The sequence below is a fragment of the Trachemys scripta genome, chromosome 3 (assembly GCF_013100865.1).
Source record: "Trachemys scripta elegans isolate TJP31775 chromosome 3, CAS_Tse_1.0, whole genome shotgun sequence".
Classification (NCBI taxonomy): Eukaryota; Metazoa; Chordata; order Testudines; family Emydidae; genus Trachemys; species Trachemys scripta.
The window spans coordinates 42,652,793-42,672,533 of NC_048300.1; the positions used below are offsets into that span (position 1 = coordinate 42,652,793).

The window sequence follows — 19,741 nt, forward strand, 5'->3', positions numbered from 1 at the left end:
ACTGAATTGAGTTAATCATAAACATGTTCTTTAGTAGTTGAATCTTTGCTTTGTATGACATGTCCTTAGACTTTTATGCAGCGTTTGTAGTCGTGTTGATCCCAGGATACTAGACAGATAAGGTGGCTGAGGAAATACTTTTCATTGGACTAACTTTGCTGGTGAGAGAGACAAGCTTCTGAGCTTACACAAAGCTCTTCTTCAGGTCTATGTAAGCTCAAAAGCTTGTCTCTCTCACCACCAGAAGTTGGTCCAATAAAGATATTTTGTCATCCACTTTCTCTCCAATGTCTTTAGAATGACCTTTCAGGTTGCAGATGCTGGAATGAATGGTAGAGATACTCACAGTATCTTAAGTTCTTATTAAAAGTTTATATCTAGGGCCCCACCAAATTCATGGTCGATTATGGTCAATTTCACAGCCAGAGGATTTGAAATTTGATAAATTTCACATTTTCAGATATTTAAATCTGAAATTTCAGTGTTGTAACCATGGGGGTCCCGACCCATACGGGGATTGTGGGGTGCGTGTGTGTCGCAAACCTGTTGTAGGGGGGTCATGGAATTGCCACCCTCCCTTCTGTGCTGCCTTCGGGGAGGAGGGTGTTGCAGAGCTTTCTGCAGCCGGGAGAGATGCTCTTTCCCTGCAAGGCTGCTCTTGGGTAAATCCTGTCCCTCCGCAGCCCAGCCAGAGCTAGGATCCCCCTTTGCTGGAGTGCTCCTAGGATCAAGGGGATATCTGATTCCACAGGGAAGGGCTTATTTCACGGTCTGTGACACATTTTTCATGGCTGTGAAATTGGTGGGACCCTAGGTATGTTCTTAGAAGCATAAGTAAAATGGTAAGCTTTTTTTAATATGTGAAGCTACATTTTAAAAACCTCACTTCTCACTCCTCCCTTTCCTCTCAGGAGTATGTTCATTTTCCTTTCAGTCAATGTACGTTTGCCTTGCCTATAGCTTGACAGTATGTGATGCCTTCTGTGCCATTCGCTAGGAATTCCTGTAACCTCAAAGACAATTGGAGGGTAGGGGTGTGACAGAAGAAGCTGTTCCTTTCTTTCAGTTAGTATCTTTAATGCCTTCTAATGTGGAAATGTTTTCTTAATTACTGTGGAACACTGATTATTATCTAAAACAGGATATAATCAGGTTATTTCTGTTTCACAACACAGAGCAAGTCTATTAATTTGCACAGACAAATGTACTTTTTAAAATGAACTGTCTCTACCATACATTTACACATCTGTTTTTACAAGGTCTAGGCATATTATGTATCCCAAACTGCAGCCAATTGCCTTCCAGAGTTCCTGAAAATATAGATATGTATTTAGAGGTGAGGGTGAGTGAGGGTCCAAACTGACCAGGTCTTGCACAGTGATTATGGAAACCCTGAAATCAATGAGCTGCTGAGACAGAATATACCCCTGTATTGACACCATATACAGTGTTTGTAATAATCTTTGTACAAGACATGTCTTGTAAAGTAACATTCGAAAACTCATAATTTGCTGGTCAGTATTGTCCTGATTAAAAAGTGTGGGAACACACAAGATTTCCCTGTATGATGATGATAACACACCTTCCAAACCCCACGGCCTTGCTCAAACTGAGGTTGGCAAACAGGTCTGTCCTAAACAAAGGAATGTGGGCTTGTCTTAATTTCCATTTAAGCAGTGAACAGAGTAATCAAGCAGGAAGGGAAACAAAGGAAGCTCAAACAGTTGACAGGGAGGAAAAGCAGCAGGGAACATCTTTCCACGTAGACTTTTTGTCTACTGGTGCCCAGCTAGGAATGTTTTTCAAGAGGGGTACTGAAACTGTAATAAGGGAGGGACAAATACCCTAAGGGATACCACGCCTCTCCCTGCCAATTGCATTCACTGCACCTGTACTGATAAAAGACGCATTTGTTGGACTCTGGAAGAAGAGTTCCTGGCCTCTACAGGGTTTGGTCAGTAAGACTGCTCAAAGCATGTGGTAAGAAATTTTTGCTTAAGTCTGATATAGTTTAAGTCAGGTGTTAGTAAAGTCTTTATTTTTCTTGTAACCATTTCTGACTTATGTCTCTTAGATTGTAAATGAGTACAAATAATCTCTTTGTAGTTAATAAACTTGTTTTATTGTTTTATCTAATCCAGTGTGTTTTAAAATTGAAGTGTCTGGGAAACTCCATTTGGGGTGACAAGTTGTGTGCATGTTGTTCTTTTTTTAAAGAAATAAAGGCTATAATAAAAAAAGTGTTGTCCAGGAGAGGGCTGGGCAGTTCAAGACATACATGTCCAGGGGAAAATCTAAGACTGGGGGTGTGTTGGGGGGTCACTCTGCAGTATACCCAAGGCAGGTGAGAGCCAGAGTGTAACTGGCATGTGGCTGGCAGGTTACAGTTGCACATAGACACTCAGGCTGTGGCTTGCAGGCTGGAAGGCTGTTTGTGAGCGTCCCAGGTGGGAGCTACTACAGCGAGTCATTGTAAGACACCCAAGATTGCAGGACAGGGGTGACACAGCTGCTCAACAAGCTGGATTGTATCCTGGCATGTCACAGTTGCTTATCATTTGTTTTATTTCTAACTAATCTCTGCCACCATTCCCAGAATTTCCTAATTCTGTCTCTCAAAGGCCTCAATAACAAAGGGCAAACAACTGTATTTCGCTGGTATAGCTGAAACAAGGTTTGACCAGCCACTCTGGATGGTACTAGACTGTATATAATACCTCATTATAATAAACCATAATGTTAGAATTCAGAGAAGAATGTATTAAATTTAGTAATTCATTCTACTTTGGGGTTCTGAGGCTTAGAACTCCTTTCTGAGGTCAGAAGGGAAGCAGAGTGTACTTTTTGTTTATGCTGTTGATTTTTATGGCTGAAAATTTGCATAAGTTATTGAGTGTATTTACAGGATCCTGATAATAAAAAATACACAATACTGCTTTGTTTTCAGTGTTTCCAATCACAACTCTTTTTTGTTGTTGTAAGTCTTGAAATGTTTTTTGTCTTTAAACACCAACTACTGAATTTGTGTGACTGCATGAGAAATTCACTTAGCTTTAAGTGTCTTAGCCCTCATGTTTGCAGAGAAAAGCATGACAGCATGACCTGAATGCACTCTAGAGGTTCAAAATCCAGGAAGCAGATAAATTGAACCCCAAATTTATTAAAAGTATCTCATAACTCAAGCCAATCACATGATTTTGTGGCCTAACTCATGATTTTTGAATGTTTGGGGGTGGCAGCATGTCGCCCTTCCAAACCAGAGAGCCTTCCCCTGAAGGAAGCAGGAGCTTCGAAGATCCTCCTACCCTAGAACTATTTATTGTGGGCTCTGTAACTTTATTTGTGGACTTAGCATGGCAATGTTTGTGATTTGGGTGAGACTGCAGTCAGGTGGGAGAAATGCACAGTATCTGGGTTCCTCTCTGCATGTCTTGTAGTGGCTTCTGGTAGGAAACTTCCCTCATCATCTCCTCCTCTCTTACCTTACCCCCCAAAGGGGGGTGGGTGGGGGTGTGTCGGTTTAAAAATGATAAACTTAGATGTTTCCTCAGGACTGAAAGGCATCCAAATGCCTATAAAATTATTTAGTTTGACTCTAATAGCAGGCTGCCAGTGTAGCAGAGCAACTAGTGCTATGTTCTTCCACCCCCCCATCAACAAAAATGTTACCGATGAAAAGTGCCGGTGTGGACTGTGCTTTGTCGGTAGCAGGTGCGCTCCTGCCAACAAAGTTACTGTCCCTCATTGGGGTGGTTTTACTTTTGTCAACATGAGTGTTCTCTCCTGCCGACAAAGAGCGGCTAAACTGTGTGCCTTACAGTGGCAAGGCTGTAGTGGCACAGCTGTGCAGTGTAGACATGGCCTAATACTGTAGTGAGAAAGCAGGAGTAGAAAAGTAAACAAATTTTCAGTTAAAAATAAAAGCAAATATGCAAATGAGTTCATGCATATTGGTTAATGGTGCTATGCCTTAATTCACATAGTTGATCCCTTGCAAACAATGTCTAGATTTCTGAATCTCTTCTCTGAAGAGATATGCCAAAGAGTATAAAATGAATAAACAATCTTTATGCTGGTATGAATTCACTACACGTGAATAGATGGGGTATTTCTCAAAGCTTTTTAATTCTCATTCTCTCTCTCTCTCTCTCCCCAAATGTGTTTAATCATGATTTTATAAAGTTGCAAAGTGTTCTTAGAAATATCAGCTGCTACTCTGGTCGCAGAAATGGAGAGCAAAGCACAATATTTCAGCCATAAATTTGGAAAAAGTGATTTTTTTGTTTTTGTTTTTTTTATTGCTCTCATGCTAATGGCTCTAAACAGAGTTGTTCATAGAAAGCTCAGTAATCTGCAGGATTTTGAGAAAATGTGGTCTAATTTTGGACGGTGCTTATGAAAGTGCTATTACTGATGCTAAGGACATGGATGAATATTGACTCTTTTTGCCTTATGAATCTTAGATTTGCTTCTCCCTTTCTTATACTTAATTCTTTTCTTACTGGCATGCTGTCTTTGAAGCTTCATTCTTTCTCTTGAGGATCACTTCCCTACAGTTGTACGTACTAGTTGTTCTTGCAAACTCTGATCCAAAACTGTGAGATCCAAAATCTGAATTTGGAGCTCTGGGGTCCTGTACATGGGGGCTCAACTACCCTTCCACTCCTTGATATGGCCCTTCCAGGCCAGAATTGAGGCAGCTGTAGGTAAAGCTTTTTCCACTTCTAACCATGTTGTTTGTGTGTATCTTTTGTGGGTAGAAGATTTCAATATCCAAAAGTCTTAATCTGGCAAGCTTCATCAGCACTAAATTCACCATGAGTTTAAAATTGCTATCTGTAAATTAGTATAATGAAATCTCATTTAACTGAAACAGGGCCAGGTCCCCACTTATTGCTGACATAATTAGGTTTCAGATAATAATGGCATAATGCTCGGGAGAAGGAGCAGCAGAGAGGCCTCAAAAGCTGCCTGAAGCTCAGTGCTTATGGGTAAGGCTATGATTTTATCACTGAGCTTGTGGAAATCCTGGAATCCATAACTTCTGAAGATCTCCATGACTTTAGCCCACAGGTGGTGGGGGTATCCTGCAGTTCGCAGGCCACCCCGGGCGGCAGGCGGGGACCCCTGGGAAGTGAGGGTCCCCGGAGCTCCCAGCCATGCCCCCGCAACAGCCTAGTGGCGCCCCATTTTGTGATGGATATTTTTAGTAAAAGTCAGGGACAGGTCACTGGCTTCCGTGACTTTTATTAAAAATATCAATGAAAAAAATTTTAGTCTTATGGATTTAGGGGCTTGATCCGACCTCCATTCAAATAAGTAGGAAAATTTCCCATATACTTGAATGGTGCAGGATCAAGCCCTTGGAACAGAGTTTCTGGGCACCTTCTCCCATCCCCTTTGTCTCAGGTATGTACGCCTTCGGGAATCTCTCTTCTAATCTGGCTGTTCATAAGCAGGGGAGCCAGCCAGATGGCTTTGGAGTCTATGCTTGAGGTTGGTGAAACCCTATGCACAGATTTCAAAACTTGACGGTACTCTGTAACCTGAAGGTGGCAGGTATGTCCTTAAAATATCTGGATAATTGAGGTTACTCTGCATACTTATAACTTAAAAAAAAATAACTACTCCAGTATCTTTTGCTGTTCATTCTTGCGAGTCATTCAGTCCCGTGGGCCATGGTTTTCGCATCCCTGCTTTAGGACTGCGGTTCTCAAACTTTAACAACCCAAGGACCCCCATTTTGATTTATAATTTTTTCCGGACCCCCAGACCCACCCGCTCAGGCCCCGTCCCACCTCTTCCTGCCTCTGCTCCCTCCCTGCCCCTTCTCTTCCCCGCCTCTTTTTGTCACCTCCCCTGAGCACGGCCCCTCCCCACTCCAGGCCCTCCCTCTCTCCCTCCTAGTGCCTTAAGCATGCCGCTGAACAGCTGTTCCCCCTGTGTTCAGATAGCACTGGGAGGGAGGGGGGGAGTTGAGCAGCAGGGCCGGTGGCCCTGGACATGATTCAACCCCCTCCCCCGAGCGCTCCCTCCCAGCGCTCCTGGGGGGAGAGAGCGAGAAGAGATGCATCTTATCACTGTATATGTACTCTACAGTGTAATACTGCCATAAGCCACTTCAGATTCTATGTGCATTGTCCTAGTTCTTAATTCCCACTGAAATAGAACTGTTCAAATACAGTGAAGTATTTGGAACATTGAGTACATGAGACGTTCCAAGTATGTTCCTGTTTTTGTTGGGATTAGGTATTCGTATACTTTTTCCTAGGCAAAAAAGAACATTTCCCCAAAATTCCCAGTCTCTTCAATAGAGAAAAGCCAGGTTCCCTGTACCATCTCACCTCCCTCAGATTTCTTCAGGGTATGGCAAGTCACAGACTCAAAGGCCATAGTCAGCAGATATTGTTCAGATGGTTGCACAAAATTTCTTTCTCTTTTTTGCCTAATGGTGTACATCATTCTTGATGTTCTTCAAATTCTTGCTTCCCAGAACTAGCTGTCTTTCTGATAGCACCGAGGAAAGGAGACTGGCTATATGGTCATAGGTTTACTAGTAGTTGACATTGCAGGAGATTGCTCTGAAGTCTTTGGCCTGTAGCTTTGTATAGGTAGTGAAACTCGAATTGTGAAACGTGGCAGGTGGAAGTCCAAGTATACAAAAATATGTAGTAAACTAAAAGATTGTCCAAAGGCAGGAGGAAAAACTGAGACCGCTTTTTAGCTTTGTCGTCATCTTGTTTAATAACCAGATAAATCAGCACTGAAGAAATCCAGGCATTTGAAAAGTAAAACTTTTTTCTTTTGAAACAAGAATAACGGACAGTTACGCATGCAGATAAAATAAGCTTGATGTGTACAGGTGGGAGGTTCTCTTCCTTTTAATTATGTCAGTTGAGTTTAATTGCCAGGGGCAGCTGGCATATTGGTAAAGGTATACAAGTTTCCTGTCCCTCATTGTGCTGAACTGGTATTTGCAGAAACATGACTTATTTCTGGAGCTGCTAAATTCAGAATCACTGTGATATGCCATGTGCCTTGGCAATGGGAGGAAATTAGGAGAGGAGCATTTGCTGCTGTTCAGGAGCCCCAAGTGACACATGTTTGTCACTGAATTGTTGCCTTTCCATGGTGAAGAACAGCAGTGTCCCCTTGTTTTGCTGCCACACACCTGGTGATTGAGCTGTGTTGTTCCACTTGCAGAAGTGAATGCAATCCCACAAACATCCCTTAAAGAAAAATGTACTCCTTTTCCTTGTCCGAACAGTCTGAAAGTTTACAAGGGCGGGAGTGCCTGCCATGATAGGACTATGTATGTATTTACACTGAAGTTTAAAGGGACACACCATGAACTTGAAATTAGACTTTTTAAAAAAAGTTAGAAGTAGCATCAGTACCACACCTGCCTCATTGATTGGTGTCCCTGCCAATTTTATGGGGGTTTACCATTATATTTTCCTTTGGAAAAAAAAAAAAATGCAAAAACAAACTCACCTGGTGCTGCATGCAAGACCCATGTGAACAACTGTGGAGTCTGTCTAAAGTATAGCCAATTGGTTGACTGTCCTTGTAATTCAATAATAAAAATATTTTTGAAACCAGATAACCAAGCTCAGCCAATTTATTGTCTAAAGATCAAGTAGTACAATATGAAAAGGAGGCATACATACCACTCCTCCCAGAAAGTACTTCTCATGCAGTGTGTGGTTCAGCTTGCACGGAAGGTGTGCTCCTCTATAGGCATTCAGAACGAGCCATGTTCATGCATTTCCCAAAAATAAATAAATAAATCTTGCAACTTTTTGAACCATGGAAATGACTGCAGTTTCAAAAATTGACATTTGGCAAGGAAATGGCCCTTGTTGGGCAATCCCCTTTTTGGGCAATCTGGTGAAAAAGTGGTTTGACACTGTAAGAGTTAGGTGCCTGTGAAAAATGCACTTTACATATGCATAATGTATTTTTGGGGGGAGGGAGCGGGGCCAGACTTCGGAAGCACAGCTTATGCATTGGTAAATTGTCGATTTAGCTGCATAGTGAAAGCATACTGAAATTATGCTTTCATAAAGGATCACATACTATGGTATTTCTCATGTGAAACTTAAAATCATCATATTTTCCCTATAACCTCAGATATATGGATAGTCTCTCTCAGTACTGTGTTAGTTTGTCTATATAGGTACATGATAGATGAACTGTAAACGGATTCCGGGTTCTGGTAATCTGCTCCAAGTAGGATTCAGCTTATAACTTTTAAGGATTAATTCAGGGAAAGACAAAATGAGAGAAGGGGGGGGGGGGAAGAAAAAAGAATATGAATTTGCAAATGGTCAAGGAGCCAGTTAGGGATAGGTAGAATCTTCCACGTGTGTGTTAAGCAAATAGAGGAGGATCTGTTGCTTCTCTCACTGTGGACAGAGGGCAGGAGGATGTTACATGGTACCAGAAATCTTTCTCCTAATGTCAGTTGTCTGATTAGTTGAGTTGGGGTCCAGATGTAGAATTTAACTTTTTTGTATGTAAGACTCAATTCAACACTATATAGTAGCTGTCAGATATGGCCAAAAGCTCTGCAAGTCTCCTGAATTCTGAGTGCAGTGCTATCTGGATTTCTGAGGATTCACAGATTCCAAGACCAGAAGGACCTTTATGGTGATCTACAGGAGGTCAGAATAAAACACAGGCCATAGAACTTCCCCAAAATAATTCCTAGAAGGTATCTTTTAGAAAAACATCTAATCTTGATTTAAAAATTGACAGTGATGGAGAGTCCACCACGACCCTTGGTAATTTGTTCCAATAGTTAATATCCTTCCCTATTTAAAGAATGTACACCTTATTTCCACTCTGAATTTGTCTAGCTTCGACTTACAGCCACTGGATCATGTTCTACCGTTCTTTGCTGGATTGAAGAGCCCATTATCAAATATTTGTTCCCCATATAGGTTTTTGACTGCAATCAAGTAAAATTGAGCTCCTTGAGTCTATCTCTGTAAGACATGTTTTCTAATCCTTTAATCGTTTTCAAGACTGTACCAAAACCCTCTCCAATTTATCAACATCATTCTTGAATTGTTGGCACCAGAACTGGATACAGTATTACAGCAGCAGTCACACCAGTGCCAAATACAGAGGTAATACAACCTCTGTACCCTGACTCTAGATTCCTCTGTTTATACATCTAAGGATCACGTTAGCCCTTTTGGTGACAGCATTGCACTCGAAAGCTCATGTCCAGCTGATTATCCACCACGACCCCCAAATCTTTTCAGGGTCACTGCTTCCAGGGATTGAGTTCCCCATCCTGTAAGTATGGCCTGCATTCTTTGTTCCTAGATGTATATATTTACATTTAACCATATTAAAATGCATATTGTTTGCATACTGACTGCTTATCAAGCAGTCAGGATGACTTTATATCGGTGACCTTTCGTCTTCATTATTTACCACTCCCCCAATTTTTGTGTCCTCTGCAAACTATCAGTGATTTTTGTTTCCTTCAAAGTCATTGATAAAGTGTTAAATAGCATACGGCCAAGAGCCAATCTTTGCTGACCCCCACTAGAATCACACCTGTTTGATAAGTCTCTATTGAAAAATTACATTTTGAGATCTGTCACTCAGCCAGCTTTTTATCCATTTCATGTGAGCCATGTTAATTTTACATCATTCCTGTTTTTTAAATCAAAATGTCATACGGTACCAAGTCAAATGCCTTATAGAAGTCGAAGTATATTACATCAACATTATGACCTTTATCAACCAAAGGAGGAGAAAATAAACTTCAAAAGTTGCCCTTGTAAATCCATGTTATGCACCGAGTACTGCTTCCTGCCTGTCTTCAGTGGGTATTGTGTTGCTGTGCTTAGTTTAATTACTATACAGATGATGGATGGGGGAGAATAATAAGAGTGCAGTTTACTGAGACACCTGTGTGGTGAGCCCTTTTCTGACTGGCTGAGAGAGCAGTTGCTGATGGCAGTCATGGAATGCTGTACTGAAGATATGGTGTTAACTTCTGTAGGACAGTGATAGAGGTGAACTCTGTGTGTGTCTCTCTCTCTCTCGTGGTGATGTCAAAAACTGGTATGTTGTCAGCCAAGTAAGAACCTCATGAGGTAGTGAATAAAGCTGCAAAAAAAAATCCCCCACCAAACAAACACTTTATCCTGCATTTTCCTTCCGAACGTAATAGAACTTCTTTACTGCCTTCCCTCTCTGTGTGGTTCTTGCATCTAAGTGTCCGGGCTTACAGCTGAGGAGGGATTCTACTAACTCAAGTCTTGCATTGCTCAGGCAACAGGCTTGTGTGTGTTGTGTTTAAAGGTCTCTCATTTGAGCAAAGTTTGTGGTTTGTTTTTTTACCAAAATTTCATCATTTCTGTGCTCCTGTAGGAGGTTGTCTCTTTCATTTCTAAGTTTAGTTATATTGTGACCATCAAGTCAAGAATGTTGATGTCTGCCTTCTGACCTGTTCTGGTAGTTTTGCTTGTTCTTGTAAATTTTGAATAGCACAGCTGCTGATTAACATCCTGTCACCACTCTTGCCACACACATTTTTGGTCTCAGCTATACTAAATAATGACTAATTTTTCCTGTTCTTTGAGCAACTCCATTCTCTGAACCCACAGTTTCTCTCCTACAAATAATTTTCTTAAGTTTGGAAAAGTTGTAGGTAAGCTTATGTAGCTTAGGATATTAAGCATGTTAAATGGTCAGGACTTTTTTGTTTAACCAGAACAGTTTCTTAAGAATAAACATGGAGGTGAAACAAATGTGGAGACTAAAATGTGATGTTTTGGGCCACTTCTACATTTAATGAGGGGAGACAGCTCAACCTGAAAGATGGGTCAAAAGTTTTATAGTTGGTTTTGAGGGCCCAAATAAAGTCTGGTGATTGATATATTAAAAAAAAAAGATTTATTATATGTGTATATATGTTCTGGTAGATTTCAGTTGTTTTTACAGTGCTTGCTGATTAAAAATTATAAATTGGGTTCCTGTTTTGCTTGCGGAAATGGCATTGCTAATCTAATGATTGTCCAGTGTTATGTGCCAGTTTAAATTGGCATGCAGCATGTAGGTTTCTATTTGTAAGACTTCTAGTAGCTTTAAAAAATTGATCAGATTTAAAGCTTTACTCTTACCTTTTTTTTTTCTTTTTTTTTTCTCTTTTAACAGTAGTCGAGTGGGGAGATGATGTTAAAGTAGTTTCAGAAGATGAAGCCATGATGTTGGTGAACCATCAAGCAACAGGAGATGTCTGCACGCTAATGATGTGCCTTCAGGATAAAGGCACGGTAGGCTATCACCAGGGAAATGGGTTATTCTCTGTGTATGCAGTTGTTGTTGAGGTGTATGTAACAATGAAATTGATAGGCAGTAGATTTAAAACAAAAGAGAATACTTCACACAATGCACAGTCAACCTGTTGAACTCAATGCCAGGAGAAGTTGTAAAGGCCAAAAGTATAATAGGGTTCAAAAAATAATTGAAACTTAGATAAGTTAATGTAGGACAGGTCTATCACTTGATGTTCGCCAAGATGGTCAGGGATGCAACACCATGCTCAGGGTGTCCTAAACCCTCTGACTGCCAGTTGCTGGGACTGGACAGCAGAGGATGAATCACTTGATAATTGCCTGTTATGTTCATTCACCCGAAGCATCTACCGTTGGCCACTGTCGGAAGACTGGATACTGGACGGTATGGACCATTGGTCTGAACCAGTATGGACATTCTTAGTTTTATATATAAATCTGCCATTAATAACCCCACAACAAAACCCCACCTAACCCTGTATTAGGTTTTGGTTGTTTTATGTGACAGCCAGTAGTTTAGAGCAGATTTGAGATTTTAAATATGGACTTCTTTAGAAGTGAGTTACAAGACAAATATATGTGGCCTAATCTTGGTGAATTGTGAAGAGGCAAGTCTCCTTATAGTTAATATTGAAGCAAACAGTCAGTCATAAATATGACCTTTTTTTGGTTTCTTTTTCTCTTTCATGCCAACACACACAACTTGTTACAACTTTGCCCAAAATAAACAATACATGTGAAATTTTCCAGATATGTTTTTATGCCAGGAGAGATTTTTTTCTAAAAGCCTGAAACAAATTGGATAAGGCATTTCAGAGAGATGAGAGTACAGAAATTGAAAGTTGTCAAAATTGCTTGGCCTCATTCTAAATTAGGCTTAATATTTTGGACTTGGCAAGGACTGGTACCTTTTTAGTAGTTTTAGAAGTTTCGTTGTCATTGCAAAGTTTTCACATGCATAATGGTTAAGGCTACGTTTTAGTGACGGGTATTTTTACTAAGTCATGGACACGTCACGGACAGTAAACATAAATTCATGGCTCGTGACCTGTCCGTGACGTGTACTATTTACCCATAACTAAAACTTGGGTCAGGGTCCTTGGGTGCTCGGGGCGGGCAGTCTGGGGGTGTCATGAGTGCTGTGGGGGTGGCTTGGGACCCCCGCTGGTGCTGGGGAGGAAAGGGTGGGCAGCAGTGTGCGAACCCTGCCTGGCACTTGGAGGGGGGAAGCACCGGTGGCACATGGACTGGGACCCCAGCTGGTGCTGGAGGGCACAGTTGGCGGGGCTGGAAGGCTCCCTACCCAGCTCCGTGTGTCCCTGCAGCTCCTATGGGGAGGGAAGGCCAGGTGAGCTCCGTGTGCTGCCCCTGCCAAGCTCCGGTTCTGCAACTCCCATTGGCCGGGAACTGCAGACAATGGGAGTTGCAGGGGCGGTGCCTGCAAGCAGGGACAGCGGGCAGAGCTCCCTGGCCACTCTGCCTAGGTCAGGAGTTGCAGGGTCATGTTGGCCGCTTCCAGGGAGCCTTCCCCCGCCTGCCCAGGTAAGGACTGCTCCGCACCCCAACCCCCCTGCCCAGCCCTGAGCCCCCTCCCACATCCAAGCTGCTGCTTGCCCAGGGGCTGCTAGTGTCACGGAAAGTCACGGAATCAGTGACTTCCATGACCGACACACCGCATTAATTATGGGCTATGTAGAGTTCATAAAAGACCATATGGCTCAGATGTTGGTGACCACAATGTGGGGTGTCCTGTGAGGAAGGAGTAGTATGAGGGGTAAGCAGGAGAGAGTGCCATATATGGGTAGGCTAGGAAGAAAACAAGATGTACGTAGCAATTTCAAGAGACGACTACGCCAAATATATTGAATCCGCTGTACATTCTCCTCTGTCCCCACCACCCTAATGAAGCTTTCACATTGGAGGGAGGGAGGAGGCATGAGAAACACCTTGCAGTCTTCTCTAAAGTCTCTGCACGCTTTGTGCCTTCACAGGAACTCCTGACACTGAGCCATTCTTATATTCTCTTCCCCCTTCCTCCTACCCCCTCCCCCCCCAATAATGTAGGGAAATTCACAAGGATTTAAATTTGATTAAGATGGAGTAAAGATTTTTTTTAATATAAATCATATATGTATGTATACACACATGTGTATGTATATAAAAATAGGGCTCTCAAGCAATTAAAAAATTAATTGCGCTGTTAAACAATGATAGAATAACATTTTTTAAAGTATTTTTGGATATTGATTTCAATTACATTACAGAATGCAAAGTATCCAGTGCTCACTTTATATTTATTTTTTATTACAAATATTTGCACTGTAAAAACAAGTATTTTTCAATTCTCATATTACAAGTACATTACTGCAATCTCTTTATCATGAAAGTTGAACTTAAAAATGTAGAATTATGTACAAAAATAACTTCATTCAGAAACAAAACAATGTAAAACTCTAGAGCCTTCAAGTCCATTTAGTCCTACTTTTTGTTCAGCCAATCACTCAGACAAACAAGTGTGTTCACATTTGCGGGAGATAATGCTGCCTGCTTCTTATTTACAATGTCACTGAAAGTGAGAACAGGCCTTCGCATGCCACTGTTGTAGCCGGCGTAGCAAGATATTTACATGCCAGATGCGCTAAAGATTCATATGTCCTTTCATGCTTCAACCACCATTCCAGAGGACATGTCTATGCTGATGACAGGTTCTGCTCGAGAATGATCCAAAGTAGTACGGACCAATGCATGTTCATTTTCATCATTTGAGTCGCATGCCACCAGCAGATGTTTGGTTTTTTTTTTTTTTTTTTTTCTTTTTTTTGTGGTTCGGATTCTGTAGTTTCCATGTCAGAGTGTTGCTCTTTTAAGACTTCTGAAAGCATGCTCCACACCTCATCCCTCTCAGATTTTGGAAGGCACTTCAGATTCTTAAATCTTCAAGTGCTGTAGCTATCTTTAGAAATTTCATATTGGTTCCTTCTTTGTGTTTTGTCAGATCTGCAGTGAAAGTGTTTTTAAAATGAACAACATGTGCTGGGTCATCATCCAAGACTGCTATGCCATGAAATATATGGCAGAATGCGGGTAAAACTGAGCAGGAGATATACAGTTCTCCCCCAAGGAATTAAGTCATAAATTTAATTAACACATTTTTTTAACGAGTGCCATCAGCATGGAAGCATGTCCTCTGGAATAGTGGCCAAAGCATGAAGGGGCATACAAATGTTTAGTATATCTGGCATGTAAATACCTTGCAATGCCGGCTACAAAAGTACCCTGAGAACTAAGAAGTGGGCAGCATTATCTCCTGCAAATGAGAACACACTTGTTTGTCTTAGCGATTAGCTGAACAAGAAGTAGGACTGAGTGGACTTGTAGGCTCTAAAGTTTTACATTGTTTTGTTTTTGAGTGCAGTTATGTAACACAAATAACCTACATTTGTAAGTTGCACTTTCACGTTAAAGTGAGTGCATTACAGTACTTGTATGAGGTGAACTGAAATACTATTTCTTTTAACATTTTTAGAGTGCAAACATTTGTAATAAAAAATATGAAATGAGCACTGTACACTTTGTATTCTATGAAATCCATATATTTGAAAATGTAGAACATCCAAAAATATTTAATAAATTTCAATTGATATTTTATTGTTTAACAGTGCAATTTAAAGCTGCGATTAATTGCAATTAATTTTTTGAGTTAATCACGTGAGTTAACTGCGATTAATCGACAGTCCTAATATATAACGAGAGAGAATAAAATAATCAATGACTTAATGGGAAAAGCTTTTCAGAGACTCTTGTCTTACTTGGACAACAACATCGTTGCCCTGGATATTCAAAGTTACGATTACATGGTATGCCTTCCTTCTCTCTCTCAGCATTAGAAAATATGGAAATGACCAATCAAGGTTTACAGAATAACTTTAACTCCACCTCTGTGTCACGGGCCAGAAAAAAGGTGAAAAACCAGACTACATCATCCACAAACAAAGCACATTTAATTGCACCAGTTACTCTGAAAATTGAGGAAGTGATCTATTTGGACTACTTTAATCTTGTTTGTACTCTGCTGTAACATTTAAACTGCATTGTACCTGTCTTTACAACAATAGAGTGAACACTTCCTCTTTCTTTAAGACCTTTGGGGAATTTTCTAGAAATTTTACATTGCTTCACCAAAAGTGACCACATGTAGGGACGTTCATTTGGGACAGTTCCCCAGAGGCACTCTGTAAAAGTGTAAATGTTGTGTCAATATGAGACTAAGCATAGACATGTAACTACAGTATCTGGTTTCAAATTTCTTAAAGATCAGACCAAGACTTACCAGTAGATAGTTTACGTTTGTGAGAAATCACTTAAGTATTCTAGATAACATATAAAGAAAACCAAAGTTACATACATCCAAATTCTTTAACTCCATAGACCTCCTATATAAATAAAATAGATTTAATGTGTTAAAGATATCCACAGGTTTCAAACTTCTTTAGGTTCCTATAAAATCTTCCATCAGACTATCTCTATCTTCCCTACAAGGTGTGATGAGTGCACAGAATGCTACAGAACAGAGGCAGAAATAAAGATTTTTAGAAGTTCTTCATTATTTGTTTCCATTCTTTCTGATATTTATTGTTTTTTTTTTTTAACCTTAAGTCTGAATTTCCAAGCTTTCTCAAGTCTGTGGGTTTTGAGGAAACTACGGCAAGCTACAATCCTTCACTCTTGGATATGCATAGGTCCAGAGCTTAAGTATTGATTTGCCTTTTTTAGTTTGCATTTAAAAAAAATGTAAAATCTTAGTATGTGTTGAAATATTGCACGATTCATATAAGTAATTATAATTATTTGGAAAATCAGTCTAGCTTATCCATAATAGAATTGCTAAATCAAATGCTTTTGAATTGCTTAAACAAGATCTCTAATCACTGTGAGAGTATAGGGTGACATTGGTCATTTCTTTTGAGCAGAAATCTGGAACCACTAGAAAGGTAAAACAAATTGATATGGCCAGAAGAAATCATTGCATAACTACTACTATTAAATTGAGCGTAGGTTTTAAATATGCCATTGAAATAGTCTTTTTTGTTTTCTCTGGGCTTTGAGAACTTTGATACCATTGCTATTCGTGTGTTAACAAATTGGTCGTGTCCCAGAAAGGTTTTTAGGAATTATTGTTGTTTATTATTATCAATCTAACTATTATAGTGCTTTTCATCAGTAGATCTCAAAGCACTTCACAAAGGAGGTAAATATCAGTGTCCACATTTCACAGATGAGGAAACTGAGGCACAAAGATGAAGTGACTTTTCCAAGGTCACCCAGCAGACTAGTGGCTGAGCTAGGAATAGAACCCAGGTCTGCTGAGTTCCAATCATTTGTTAAATCAAATAGATTTGGTGGTCAGTAGCCATTCACAACATTTAAAAAAAAGACCTCGAGGAGATAAATTCAGAATTCTGAACTGTCTGACTCACCGCTGAAGATCAAGTTCTGCACATAGCAAGGGGAGAATGCTGCAGTGCTCTGAAAATTCACCAGCGGATTTCTTTCTTGAGGGGCACATATCAGCAAAATGACAGTGTTTTAGAATTTATGACATACTGGAATGCTTGTTTATAAACAAAATATTCCAAAAACCCATCTATGTTAGCCTTCTCCAATGTAAATAGAAATTAACAGCTAATGAACAGTAACGCTTTCTGAAAACATTGTTCCAGATTCGCTTGTATGAATTAGGGAAACATGGGTTTCCAGTGAAGGGAAATTAGTTGAAATTAAACTTTATTTCATATAGTATAGGGTCTGCAAAGCTTTCTCTTTAAAGACAAGTTTTACAGAGCAGGGTTTCTACTTGTTGGTAATTGGATCTGAGGTGATCTGTTCAAGTTCACTGTCCTTTTTATATAGTTTTGAGAATTTTATATAGTTTGAATTGGTGTCAACTGTGAAGCTTGTCGAGATTTCACCGATAGAAGTATATTATCTGTTCAGCCAAGAAGGATAGGTTAAAATGACTCAGTGGTAGTGTTACCAGAGTAGTATCCATATGTTTGGTTATACATCCTTGTGTAAAACAAGAATCCCAGAGAGCGCTGTTTGAGAGAGTGCAGTTGGGAAGAGAGACTGCTTTTTACCTTGCACTGCAAGTTTCAAGACTTGCTTTTCCCAGCTTCTCTGTGCAGTTACAACAGCTGCTACAAGATCAAAGTCCATCTAATCAGATTGCATGACTGATTCGAGAGCTGAGTGAGATGAAGTAAGCACTGTGGAATAGGAAGCATCTGGGCTTGTAGTTGTTTATCTTGGGGAAATACTTTGCTTCACACTTCATCCTCATTCCCTCACTTTTAAGTGGGTAGGGTAAGAAGCAAAAAGCAGTGCACCTCCTGAAACTGGATCAGAAAAAATAAATTCCTTGTGTACATGTCAGTGTGGATCCCATTCTGAGTGTGCATGTGTCTCATGCATGTGATATTGGAATCTTTTGAACATTAGTGTCTGCTGGGCCATGAGTGCTCGTGTGCCCTCCCACCTAAGGGCATAAAGGGCAGAGCAGCCATCAGGGCCGGCTCCAGGCACCAGCTTCTCAAGCAGGTGCTTGGGGCGGCCGCTCCGGAAAGGGGCGGCATGTCCAGGTATTCGGCGGCAATTCAGAGGACGGTCCCTCACTCCGCCTGGGAGTGAAGGACTTCCCGCCGAATTGCCGCCGCAGATCATGATCACGGCTGTTTGTTTGTTTGTTTGTTTTTGGCTGCTTGGGGCGGCCAAAACCCTGGAGCTGGCCCTGGCAGCCGTAGCTGTCCCTTGGTTCCTTCTTACAGCCTGTGATCATGACACACAATGAGCAATGTCCACCACAGTCGCAATGTACAGAGCTTCGTAGCTGGACATTTCTGGCATTCTGAAAGAAGTGAAATGAGGGTTTGCCCTTCTAGGGCAGACTTACTCAGTGCACACACGAATGACGCATCATACTCCATGAAGAACTCCCCGGCCACATTCTATTCATTTGGCATCCAGGCCACAGCCCCAAATGGGCGAACCCTCTAAATATCAGGTAATCCAGGCAAAAGATACTTGCCTTCAACCATGGTCTTCTAAGTACCCAAGAAGAAGCCATGGTTCTCTTGGAGGCAGCCATTGTCTTCCTCAGTTGCACATCAGCCTTCATCTGCTTCCAGACAACAGGCTTGATGGATGGGTCAAGATCCACGTTTAACCACTCAAGTGCCAGCCCATACCCTACCTTTGGATGCCAGTTTGACTCCTGCCGCCCACCCCCATTTAGGCTTGGACTTCTATAACTGACAGATGGGTGCTAGATGTTGTTTGCCATGGCTAAGTCTTGCAGTTTAGTCCTTTTTTTCCCACTCCCATTCCCTGTCCCTCTTCAGGGACCTTCAGCTAAGGAAGAAGTAGCTTCTGTGCTTTGCATAGGAGCTATAGAGTGGGTACCTCCTGGAGTAACAGGGAAGATGCTTCTACTGATACTTCCTAGATCTGGGATAAGATGAAGACCCCCCCCCTTTTTTTTTTTTTCCCCTCCAGGATAAGGAAGACTGAACAAATGTATATGCCGTCTCCCATTCAGGATGGTAATACTTGCTTCCATCATCCTTTTTTTTTCACGCTCAAGACAAGTTTCTTGTGTATGCATTTCTACCAATTCCTTTTTTTACCCAGAGGGATTGCAAAAATTGGACAGGATGCAGCCATTACTCATTCTGACAGCTCCATATTAGCAGACACAATTCTGGCTAACACATCTCCTCAAGATGTCTACTGATCCTTCCATACCACTTCCAGATTTAACAAGGATACTATCACAGAATGAGGGTCAGATGTTTCAGCCAGACCCTAGATCATGGTAGCTGACGGTGGATGTTGGCTGGTTGAGTGCTACTGATAGACTGCTTCTTAAAAGTACAAGAGAACTTCCTGAAAAGGCGAAAACTCTCCATCGTACCTCTAAATGGAAATGATTTTCAATTTGGGCAGCCCAACACAACCATGATACTTTGAAGGTCCCTTATGCCAAAAAATCCTCTACCACATTCTAGATTTAAAACATTCTGGACTTTTTAGTTCTGCCTAAGTCCACCTTGCAGCAATCTCAGCAATAATAAATGGTTACCGATCAGTTAGAGAACCCCCTCTTTTATGTGCAATCTTAATATTGTCCTTACAAGCCTCCTGGAGCCGCCTTTGGACCTCTCTGAATGCTCTGTATACCACTTCATTCTGAAAGTGGCCGTCTTCATTGCCATTACATCATCGAGAAGGGTCAGTGAACTCCAGCCTCTTTTTTACATACATTCCATAGAGATAAGGAGATGTGAAAACTTTACCCAAGTTTACTCCCTATATTGATTCAAACGAAAATCTGACACAATCTATTAGTTTATTCCTTTCTACAC

The 19,741-nt window shown here is 41.0% G+C and overlaps 1 protein-coding gene across 5 annotated transcripts in view; it reads left to right on the top strand.

Moving 5' to 3' along the window:
* The window catches only part of LPGAT1 (lysophosphatidylglycerol acyltransferase 1), a 173,514-nt gene that overhangs the window by 33,202 nt on the left and 120,571 nt on the right, over nt 1–19,741 (top strand). For all 5 annotated transcript variants that reach the window (XR_004644969.1, XR_004644970.1, XM_034764541.1 and 2 more), the window contains one exon: nt 11,182–11,300. Coding sequence is in view for 3 of the 5 variants with exons in the window: in XM_034764541.1 (XP_034620432.1) it covers nt 11,182–11,300 (119 nt within the window). In the remaining 2 variants the exon portion in view is untranslated. The remainder of the gene's footprint in view (nt 1–11,181; nt 11,301–19,741) is intronic.